Consider the following 12,209-nt stretch of genomic DNA (forward strand, 5'->3'; position numbering starts at 1 on the left):
AACTGAATTTTCAGCATGTGGGTGAGGCCCCACAGACACACAGCCCAGAATTTAATATTTTCTTCTATCTTCTGTCATTCCTTTGGTGCTCGTGGTAACATAAGTTCAGTTTAATATGGTGTCCTCCTCTGTGCACATCTGTGTCCAAATTTCCCCATTTTGTAAGATGTGTAAGTTATATTGGATTAGAGATTTACTCCAGTGACCACATTTTATCTAATTATATCTGCAATGACCCCACTTCCAAATAAGGTCACATTTTGAGATACTAGAAGTTAACACTTCAGCATGTGTACTTTGGGGGGGGGGACATAATTTAGCCCACAATAGGCAATGATCTGCATTAAAGTAATGGTAGTTTTTACTGGTACACAGCTTAAGAATGTCTTTGATAAATCAACAAAATATTCAATTTTATGAAACTTTAACACTTGAATACATGGCCTTTTTACTAGTCCATGTGATGAAACTAGAAAGACATTTTCTTGCATGTAAAAGTATGATTACCTTAAGGAAAATCACTTGACTTTAATTATCTTTTTAGATCTGAAATGGGTAAAATATTTATTCAAGAAAGGCTTTTATGTGACTTTGAGTAAGATCATTTAAAAAGCATTGACAAATGTTTATTCTCCTTTTGTGTGTGTGTCTAGCTAACAGACCCCAGCCTGCACTAGAGGGTACAAAGGTAGTGTTCTGCTGCCCTCCGGTCCAGGGCAGCCTTATGTTGGTAACATGGATAATATTCCTCAGAAACAGGCTTCCCTGCACCAAAGTCTACAGGGAAGATAGAAGAGAGACCAAAGAAGGAAACTGTTCTGACCCGAGAATAACCTGGATCTCCGGACGTGACCAGAACCCTGCCGTGCAGATTGATCCAGTGTCCCTCAACTCACGATGGGAATTACACTTGTGAATTGGTAACAGCTGAGGGGAATTTCCGCTATGGATATCACCTCCAGGTGTCAGGTAAGGAACACCAGAGGCTGAGGTGTTTCAGATAGCCCGATAGGGGCTGAGACAAACGTCTCTCTAAATTCCATATCCCCTGTGTAAAGACTGAAGCATTTCCCCTGCTTCTCTGCAGTGCCCCCGAAGGTGAGCCTGGACCTGGGCAAGAACAGAACGACAGTCTGCAAGGCAGTCGCGGGGAAGCCGGCAGCACGGATCTCCTGGACCCCAGGGGGAGACTGTGTCACTGAGGAAGAGCCGTGGGACAATGACACTGTGACTGTCCAGAGTACGTGCCACTGGGCAGAAGGGGATGTGTCTGCTGTGTACCGCTCTGTTTTCCATTTGACTGGCAACAAGAGCCTGTCCATAGAGCTTAGTCAAGGTAAGGCCTGTTTCCTTTAGAGTAGTGAATGTGATGCTAGCCTTGAACGCTGAAGAAAATAATGAATAGTTATTTTCAGGTAAAAAAATTTTAGCTCTAATTTGTAGATATTTTCTAAATCTTAATTGGGAAATGAAATAATATGCTAGAGAACTGCTTATGTTCTTTTGTTAAATGGACGATTTAGCTCAATAATATCTTTTTAAAAAAACATTTATTTATTTGGGCATACAAGAACTGGGGTATAAGCCAAAGGTGTGAGTGCCGAGGAGTGAGAGGATTCACCAGAGACAGAGTGGGGAGCAGAACAGGCAGATCTACTGAAATACACTGCTGAGGGGAGCAGTGGGAGATCAGGAGAAAGCTGCTGTGCCCTGTGGGTCACCTCCCTGCCCGGCGATCTAATTTATGCTGCAGTGGCTGTGAAAGCTAAAAAGCATTGACTTTAATGCCTGTACCAGCAGGGAGATCCCAGTCTCATTTTACCTTTCAACAGTTCTCTTGACCATTTTACAGATGAATGTAGAAGACATAAAATACCCTATGGAAGGAGCAAAATCACTTCACTGAGTGAAAGTATTATCAGATAGTGCCCAAATATGAGAAATCCTGCCCCCAAAGAGTAATGTTTACACAGAAAGTTATAAAGTACAATTCCTTTTTTCTTCTTATAAAATTAAGAGGTACTAGCAATGCTAGCTCTATATTTATTCATTCAGGAAATACATATTAAAAAAATAACATGTGCAAAACAGAGATATGGTGCCCAGACCATCATGAGAAAACGGTATCATACCAGTAGAACTGTAAGCTAGAAGGTATTTTATTTATCATAGTATGTAGAGTATGTGAACTTTCAGGAACTTATTAAAAGGCTTTTTCAAACTACTGAAGTTAACTTGTTAGAACAATCTTGGAAATGATTCTTCAATTCTGCTTGCGTTTCCTGTGCTTGAAGTTCTCAGAACCCCCAGGATATGCAGTGCCAGCCCTATTGATCTTCCTCAGTATGAAATTCTGTCTTTTTTTGGTCATCCTGGTCATTGTGGAATTTGTCTCCTTCCTGAGGGTTGATGGTTGCAGGTAGGAAATGAAAAGTGAGAAGTATAGGTTCATTAGAGAGAAGCATCATCTTACAACTGAATTCTCAATATCTTGAGAAAAGCTTACACATTTTTGTCAGCTTCTCTGTGTTCCCTTGACTCACCCTCCCCTTCCACATAGAGAGTTTGTTGGGAGCTGAGTGCCCAGACAGAGGTGCCTGTGGCCTGTGGCAAAGACTCTCGCGTCTTGGTAGCTTTTCCCTAAGAGAGATCTGTCCTAGACTCCACTTTGAGAACTCTGTGGGGGAAATAAAGTGATGATGGAGTTGAAATGCTTACTCTCCAGTTTTTCTGCTTCTGAGGGCTATTACTATTCCTAATTGCATATTTTATGTTTTTTCCTAGAGCATGAAAACAAACAAAAATATCTGAAAGACAACTTAGATTTGACGAGATAGCACCAAAAAAAGCAACCAGTCTTCAAAATCAGTCTTCAAGCTCAACATCTAGCTCAATTGCTCTTGTTGCTCTTTGTTACCTTTTTGTTTATGAGAATCAAAGTGATAGTTGGCTAGGCCTGTTTCATACTCCTAGCCTACACACTTACATGTACATATGCAGAAGCTTGCTGTCTGCCACCTAAATGCTTAGAATGACTCATCTACTTTCCCCTTTGCCCCAGTGAGTTCTCGCTGCAAATAAGAAACAACCCCACTCCTCACCCCAAAGAGGAAGATAGTTCAGCAAAAGGCAAATAGCAATGCTATGCAGTTTGTCTACGTGGGGGAGGATGTCTTTGGATGTTGCCTCCTTCTGACTTGTTTCCACTGTAATCAATGTTGCAGTGGCCACTATAAACACTGCCCCAGTCAGCAGGTAGCTGACCACCCACACCCATAGTGATTAGTGGGGCAGTTTTATTTCTGAAATAAGAGACTGAGATTCATTTTAGCAGTACCTGCATTTTTTAAAAAATATTTATTTATTTATTTATTTATGCATACAGAACTGGGGGACAGGCCAGAGGTGCGGAGGTAGTGAGAGGATTCACCAGAGACAGAGTGGGGAGCAGAACAGGCCGAATGACAAAGTACACTGCTGAGGGGAGCAGCAGGCGGGTCTTGAGAGGTCTTCCGTTCCATGTGGGTCACCTCCAGGGCAGGCGGGGTTCGAACTCATGCTGAGGTGGTTTTAGCTTCTCAGTGCTGTGATTTAACCCACTGCACCACCAGGGAGGGCCCAGTACCTGCATTTTTAAGAAATTAGATGTTGATTCCTAGTAAGGAGCTGTTACATTCATCGGCAATTGTGCTGCAACTTTTAGAGTTTCCCTGTCTCAATTCTCTTTCTAATATACAGTGTAAATTAGAATGGATTAATGGTAGTAAGAAAAAGGGTTCTCGATAAGCTTCCAACATCTTCTAGAGCCCCTGAATACTGAAATCCTATCTTCACTGACACTGAGGATAGAAGCTACTCACTAAGGTGAAAAAGAAAGATGAAAGCATCCTGGATCCAGATGCCTGTGGAGGAGCCATCCAGAGCCTAGATGACCTATCTGTACATGTCTTTGTATGAAAAAATAAATTATTTTGTCCATGCCACTATTATTTGGGGGTTTGCTCCATATGCAGCTGAATTTAATCCTGATTGATACCAGTTTGCTAATCTCAAGGTTAGCTGTCCATCTCACAAAAATGGGTTATGTTTGATTCAGGTGCATTTTCCTGGCCCATTTTCTTTCTTCCTCTTGCAATAATGAAGTAGAGATAACTTCAGAAGATAGTAATCAAAGGGATGAGGGGCATCTCTAAGACAGTTGCGGAAGGATTGCTGGTTACTTAAGCTCAAGGTATGCTATGGGCTTATGGGGTGTGCAGAGATCATTTTATAATCAGTCTTTTGACACATGAAGACATATACATGGAGCAGAAAGATATCTGTATTATGTGCTCTTAGGGAGGGATGGATAGAAGAAGCAGAGGAACTGCATCCGTGGGCTCTATTGTGTTGTTCCATTTGAGTGGCTCCAACAGATTAATCTGAATGCATGTTCTATTCCCATTGCTTGGTTTTCTGGATGCTGTTACATTGGAAGAGTGTTTCATATATTATAAACACACATACACAGACACATATATATATATACACACACACATACACAAGTATATATGCAACAGGATTAATTTAGGTTTGAAATTGAGGGACCAACTTTAGGCAAAAAATAATTGAGAACCACTAGATGGTGCTTCAACGTAATTCTTTTAGCATTTTGAAGTAAAAAGAAACCTACTCACCTCAGACAATAATTCTGAATTTTTACTTTTTTTCCATGTAATTGTCTTTCCATTTACTAATTCTTTAGGTCTTCTTCAGTAGTTTTGAAATAATAATGGAAAGATGAGAAAAATGATTTAAATTAAAATTAAGGCGAATTGTGCTGCCACTTAATATATATGTATATATATTGCTGTTTGCTTTTTTTTTTTTTCAAGATTTATTTATTCATACAGAATTGGAGTACAAGCCAAAGGTGTAGAGGTGGTGAGAGGCTTCACCAGAGATAGAGTGGGGAGCAGAACAGGCAGGCAGATTGTTGAAGTACACTGCTGATGGGAGCAGTGTGCGGGTCAGGAGAGGTCTGCCACACCAAGTGGCTCACCTCTGGGGCAGGCTGGGATCGAATTTGCACTGAAGCGGCTATGGCCAGCTTGCAGTACTGAGTCATAACCCCTTGCACCACCAGGGAAAGTCCCTATGTCACTTAATTTTAGGAGAAACACAAAATAGGGATGGGCGTTAAATCTTGCCTAAAGGAATGGGGAAATGTGAGGCTTTCTCAGTGGTTAAGCTAGGGTTAGCACTACTCACTTAGTAGAGAGCTGCAATCACCCAGTCACTTGTTAGCGAAGAGCGCTTGCAAAAATCATGGCAGCAGATTGGGTTGAACAACAAAGACAATCTGCTTCTTGAGTCCAACCCCATCTCTCTTGCCTGATGATCTTCTAATGCTAGAAGGAAACTAAAGATAAACCAGGTCAACTTCCTCATGTTACACCAGAAGAAACTGAAATTCAACTAGTTGAGTCTATAGTTGGCTACTAAAAAACCAGTTAGAGATCCCTGCTTTGCTGGTGAGAGCACTCACAGACTGAATTTCACAGTTTAGTCTGTTGGAGTGAAAACTGGGATATATTGGGACATATGGATCACAAAGAGAAAAAATGGGTCAAACAGTCATGATGTTAAATTTCTTCAAGAAAGAATTGGACATTATTGTTAACAACTAATTGAATGTCACTATATAGCAATGACATCAAATAAAAAATGTGAGACTACAATTGCTGTGAAGATACTTTTGACAATGCTGCTTTAAATATTACTGCCTTTCTACAATCTGGAAATAAGAGAAGAGGAAGATGGGAGGAGTTTGTTTTATGAAGTAAATCACTGTTTAGAAAGGGAAGGGAGAGCCCTGGTTGTGGGATGTATTGGAGAGGTCAAGATAAAGGGAGTTTAATGATCAGTGTAATTAAAAAAAAAGTGTTCTCTCTGAACTCAGAGGTAGGAATTTTAAGGAATCCTTGAGGAATCAAGCAGCAGAAGAAACAAAAGAAAAAGTTTACTAGTCACAAATTTCAGTGATGTTGAAAAATTCATTGAAAATTTTTAGAATTCAGGATGCATCTCTGTTAATGCAATATTTACATATGATTGCCTTTACGTGATCAACGAAGCTCAGACATGAATGAAGAGGATGAAAGAGGGCAGCAGTGGGCAGAAGTCACCATAAGAACCAAGGATGACTTAGAATTGGTTTGGGGTTTCAAGTTTAGTCATCAATAGATGCATAAACCCACAGGGTTGGCAAACACTGTGGGCATCTTCAAAATGCCATGGCAGGCGCTGAACTTCCCAAAGTTGCAGTGGCCAGAATTGGAGTTGTTTGATTTCAACATAAAAGGATCAGATTTGTTTAATAATCTAGACCTCTTATATACTATTAGGAATTATAAAAGATTAGAATAGGAATTTCACTGTCTACCTATATAGTTATTATTTGAACTCTGAACTTTTAAATATACCATATCCTGGTAGCAGAGAGAAGAATAGTTTTTGAAGATCCTGGCTTGATTAGAACATTTTAACCTGCCTTCTTTGCTATGCATGTAGGCTTACAATTTTCTGAACCAAAAGAAATAAACAAAGAATGAACCAGGGATACCCAGAAATTCGTAAATTCCAAGAACATTTTCTCCTCTTCTTAGGAACCAGTGAGCTCTCTCCATTATTTTTCCTATTTTGGCTGGATGTCCAGCTGTACTTTTGGGGCAGTATTTGCTGGCCTTTATGTCCACACTGAGGGCTATACTTCTGTCTGTCACCATCTTTTGCCACATGCACCCAGACAGAGCATACAACTAAAGGGGGGACAAAGGACAACAAATTTTATTATGGGCAGAATGAAATTTGTGCCAGCAGGGTTGAGCATAGCTTTGAATTGTCTTGAGTGATTAATTAAGTAGCTTATGCATATAGCACTGTTAGATATAATATGAATAAATTCAGGCACTCACTCAGGTATTTGTTAAATACTTGGTATATATCAGACACTATTCTAAACTCTAAAAATAAAGTCAAGCAAAGTATGAATCAAAAGTCAATGAAATGTGGTTTTTGAAATTTTCATAATGAGGAAGAGAGAAATACCAGCAGATCACTACAACCCAATTTTAATGCTATAACAAAACTATACTCATTCTGATTGAATATGTACATGGCATGTAGTTCAGGAAAAGGCTTTTGATTGCAAGAAATGGAAAATAGAGCTCTGGATGAATGAAAAAGGACACAAATCATCTTACACTAGAAGATATCCAGCTTTAACGGCTCGTCAACAGCTCCTGGAAGGCCCTGTGTTGATTCCACTTCTCTGTTCTGCCATCATCTGCGTTGGTTTCATCCTTGGTAGATAGTGAGAATAAGGCAGCCTTGCCAAGGTCACAGTCAGGTAGAGCACGCCCAGAGGAGGAGGACTGACCATGGCTTCCCCAACCCCCATCTCACTGAGAGTCCTCTTATGGCCATTCTCCTGTCTGAATGACATGGCCACGTGACAGTTCTTTACTGAATCTCTAGCAAAGCTTATGCTGCCTGGACCAGTGCAGCTGGGCTTAAGTCTGTATCTTTCACCAGCGACATGGTGGGGAGCAGAGAGAGCGAAGATGTGAACAAAAGTGGGGTCTTGCTAAAAAAGTAGACTGGAGAACTCATGTAAAGCTAGGATGAAGAAGTTGACAACAGTCCAACTGCATTTTAAAAGATGTGTGGGAATGTTGCCTCTCAGGCGGACCAGGGCAGGGAGAACGGCATGCTAGAAAGAGGCCAAGGTGGGAGGGGGAGCATTGCAATATGGTCTGACTGTTTTAGGGTAATGAGGAAACTGTCCACAGTGTCTCTTCACACAAGTTCTACATTTCATGAAGTCAACTGGGGACAGTAGACTGCTATTGTTTTAAGAATGCCAGCAGAGTTTTGCAGATCCAGCAAATCTTGAATTTATAATGTTTGCTGAACAGAATGTCCAAATCCTCTGACTGATTCACCCAGCACAGACTTTTAGATCCTATGAGGAGCCAAGAACATTGGTTTATACACAGTGGAGAAGCAGTGGCCAGGGAGCTCGGCCTGGAGAGGTGTGGGTCTGCTTGATGGTGTCACTGATCTCAGGAGGGTGGTGGCTCAGTTGCTGAACAGGGTCACGCTGGCAGACTTGAGACACTTCTCCTTTTCTTAGTTTCTCTTCATGAAATATGAAAATAATTCTTGCTCTTTCCCACTTGAATAGAAAGTTTTGAAGGTGGTTATGCTCGTTATTCACCCCCTGCTTTCCAGTGCACACAAAGATGTGTAGGAAAATCTTGACATGTACTCTCCCCAAAAGTTCCTCTCCCACATGTGCATGCCACAGACATATTCCCATTTCCAGTCATTCTGCTGCACCCACATACTGAGAGCTCTTTAGAGGTACAATAATCACTGAGAGGAAATAAATGATCGTCTCCACATCTGTTGAGGGAAGCCATGGGACTAACCAAGAGCAACTTGAGAACTTTACAAGTAAAGGGGGGAAAAAGGCTCAAAATGCTCAAAATTAGAAAAACAAATGTAAAGAAGAAACATTACAGCAGAAGTCATGAAGTTCTGCCAATGTGAAGACTATTAATGGCAGAGAATGAACAGCTTCCCCAATTGCTGTGGCTTGCCTTTCAATAACAGCGTGGAGCCCCTGGGAAAGCCAGGCTGGATACAAGCTGGGTATCATTCACTTGCTCTTGCTTCTGAAGAGGATGTACATGCTTGCACACAGCACATCTTTTCAGCTTCTCTTTTATACTATCTCTGTTATAAAAACAGAGTAAGAGACCTTTGATAAGGGTGGTTTGTGGCTGACACAAGAGTTTTACTACATTTCTGAGAGGCATCTGGCCTGCAGATTCCTGGGCTTCCCTGAGGGCCACAGCACTGGAAAGGAGGTGTGTCTCGTCCTTGTTGGGAGCCTTATGGGCAGGTCATGCTGTTGGAAAGACTAATTTTGTTTGTTGCTGTTGGCCTTGGGAATAGATACATCATTTCTATAGACCCCAGTCTGGGGAAGATGGGAGCCGCTCCAGTTTATGTATCTTAGTCTGACTGACAGCTTACATGTTGCTCACTACTCATGCACTGCAACTTAAGGCTTTGGCTGGAGATTACTATCTATGACATAAACACCTTGAAAAAACTCACTGACTTTCTCATAGTCTGTGTAATGGAAAAATCACAACACTCCACCATACCTCTTACGAGACATTGAAATCAAAGCACAATCCAAAATGTCACTTCAGGGAGCTACAGCAAATGACTGTACTAGAAAGAGTGATTAAACAAATAGCACTGTAGTAAGAGGCATCTGTCTTTTGTCAGTTTCCCTAAAGTGTCATAAAATGTGCAGAGGAAGGCAACCATTTCAGTGAGAGCAAGAAGGCCAACTGTTTGTAACATTTTCCATCATTCCCTTACAAATAAATCCCAAATCCTATTACTTTCCAGCTGCCTATCAAAGGAGGGTGTTTGCTGATGCAGCCCCCAAAAAGTGTGATCTCCATCCCCGTAACCCATGGCAGCGCCTGTATCCTGAGATGATGAAATGCCAGAGCCTAGGGAAGACCTGGATGAGAAACCTAATGCCTCTGCCAAAACTGCTGGGTATTTAAATTTTTAATTTTTTAAATTTTACATGTTTTCATATTTCTATCCAAAACATGTTTTCCTTGGCAGCTTCCCCAGAGGACCATGAAGTCATAAGGCAGGGACTATCCAACTCTTACTTCTGCAGGACGGTCAAACAGACTTGCACATCACAGCTGGTCTTGGGCAGGGACTCTGAGCAGCGGAAGCCATTGAATAGAATGCACCACACACCACACATTGCGAACCGCTGGACAGTTCGTCTTTAGGCTGTCGTCAAGTCTGAGGGTGAGGCTCTCAGTGTACATGGAATCACTACAGCTCTTAGCTTCTCGTGGTCCATAGTGTTCTACTTTTCTAGGCGGCTAGGAAGTGTATCTTTATCACAGCACTTTCTAATTATGGCTACCTTCTCAGTGGGCCTCCCATTATGCCCATTTCTCTCATTCCTATCATTGCATTCACTATCTAGCTTTTCCAGAAATTTCTCCCCAGCCATTCCTCGTACCTGACTTTTTCTACCTGAACTCTGCTGTTCCTCCTGCAGCAAACACTCAAAAGGCTATTGCTGCCTTTTGAAAGACTGCCTCTCTCCAAAACCTCTGTGAAACCTTCTCAGATACTTTGTGTCAAGCTAGGCATTGCCCGGTTGCAGTGCTTCTTTACATAATCGTCCATGGACTATTGACAACTGTGGCTTTACTATCTTTGTGTATACATGTCTCCAAACACTAAATTGGGAGATCCATGGTGCAGATGTAAGGTATTAATCATTTTGATATCTTCCAAACTTCTTCTCAAACTGTCTTCCAGATAGGGTTAATTATTAGTAGCATAAGAAATATGTAACATTTGAATTTAAACATTCAAAATAATAAATACTGGCAAAAGTAAGATGACTAAAGTGATACATAGGATTATTTGACTACAGAAGTAAAGGAAGCATTACATGACAAAGTTAAAGGGAAAGAAAGGGAGAAAATATCTGCAAAACATAAGAAAATATTATGACTTTAAATACATTAATTCCACAAACACTATCTCTCATTGTCTGCCTGTCTGCATCACAAAGTCTAACACTAGATCCTGGGTAGGCAAGTTTACTTGAAAAATCATGGCATTTACCCACTGGTTAGCAAACTAAGTGTCTTATATTTTCTGGGTAAACAGGGGAAAGAAATACTCTGTCTCCCCCCACCAAAGACCCAGAAGGTGGATTTATTTGTTTATGCAAACAAGAACTGGGATCCAGTCCAGAGGATTCACCAGAGACAGAATAGGGAGCAGTACAGGTAGAAGTGCTGGAAAACACTGCTGAGAGGAGCAGCAGGCAAGACAGAAGAGGTCTGCTGCACCATGTGGGTTACCTCCTTGACCGAGAATTGAACTCATGTTGCAGTGGCTGTGGATATCTTCATAGTATTTCATCTAAACCCCTTGAGCCACCAGGGAGGCCCATAAAAGCATTTTGATAAATTAGAGATGAGCCATTACCTATAGTTGCCAGGTCTACTGTCCTTCTTGAAGAGCCCAAAGGTAATTGGTAGAGATTCCTCTTTGACTAGAGAGTGACTCATGGGAGAACTTGATTTTGCTTCCCTTATCTTGTTGAATCTTTAGTTCCTCAAACTTTTCTGTCATGAAGAAACAACAATGAAGAATGAGACCATTTGCTTTCCACCAAGATTGCATGCTCCTGGAAGACAGGAACTTGGTCTTCTTTGTAAGTTTCTTGCCAGCAGGATGAACAAGTATTACTTTTTAAATAAATATGTTGAACAGACATCTGAAGTCTGCTAAAAATAAAATTGGCTTCAGGATCCGTACTTCTACCTCTGTGGTCTCATTGTACAAACATATGTTTTAGATCTCAGGCTATTCAAGACATGTGTTCCGATCTATTATTTATAATAAATTGAAATGGAAAATGCAACAAAAAGCTTAAAGAATTTGCCTGAAGACTACAATTAGAACACAAGCAGTGAGATGGCCAGGTTTGGGACCTCGAAATAATCAAGAGATAGTAATTTAGGCCAGACGATTTATGATTCTGTAGTGGACTTTTCCTTTTTCATTTTTATTTTTCCTCTGTATAATTTACCCTGAAGAAAATCTAAGTTGTTGGGCTCAAATTTTGTTAAAACTTCAAGCACTGTTTTTATATGTATGATGGAATGATTCCACACTTTGAGTTAGCTACATATATCACCTCACCTAGTTAACATATTTTTTTGTAAGAGCATTTCAATTTCATTCTTAGCAAATTTCAGTTACACAAAAGTAGCTATTAAACAGTCACCATGTTATATATTAGGTCTGCTGATCTTGTTTAGTTTATATGTTCTCAATCTCCATCCTCTTTCAAGTGTTTATCGACTCTTGTTTCTGTGAGTTTCACATTAAAAAAAACTCTGTGTAGATGATATGCAGGTTGAACTTCTCCGTGCCTCTTATTATTCATAGCACAATGCCTTCCAGCTTCATCCATGTTATGCAAATAATAGAATTTCTTTTTTTAAAAAGCCAGAAATCCCTTTGCAGGTAGATACCACATTTTCTAGCTCATCTGTCCATAGACACTTTGTTTGTTTGTTTTTTGG

The 12,209-nt window shown here is 40.6% G+C and overlaps 1 protein-coding gene across 1 annotated transcript in view; it reads left to right on the forward strand.

Annotated features, from left to right (window-relative positions):
* Positions 1-7,355, forward strand: part of LOC101628363 (cell surface glycoprotein CD200 receptor 1-like) — a 35,075-nt gene extending 27,720 nt beyond the window's left edge. The window contains 4 exon segments of the mRNA XM_012730511.1: positions 654-889; positions 891-969; positions 1,088-1,336; positions 7,168-7,355. Coding sequence (XP_012585965.1) covers positions 654-889; positions 891-969; positions 1,088-1,336; positions 7,168-7,355 — 752 coding nt within the window.
* Positions 7,356-12,209: the final 4,854 nt, after the last annotated feature.

The sequence above is a fragment of the Condylura cristata genome, unplaced genomic scaffold (genome assembly GCF_000260355.1).
Source record: "Condylura cristata isolate star-nosed mole 26May11 unplaced genomic scaffold, ConCri1.0 scaffold00003, whole genome shotgun sequence".
Classification (NCBI taxonomy): Eukaryota; Metazoa; Chordata; class Mammalia; order Eulipotyphla; family Talpidae; genus Condylura; species Condylura cristata.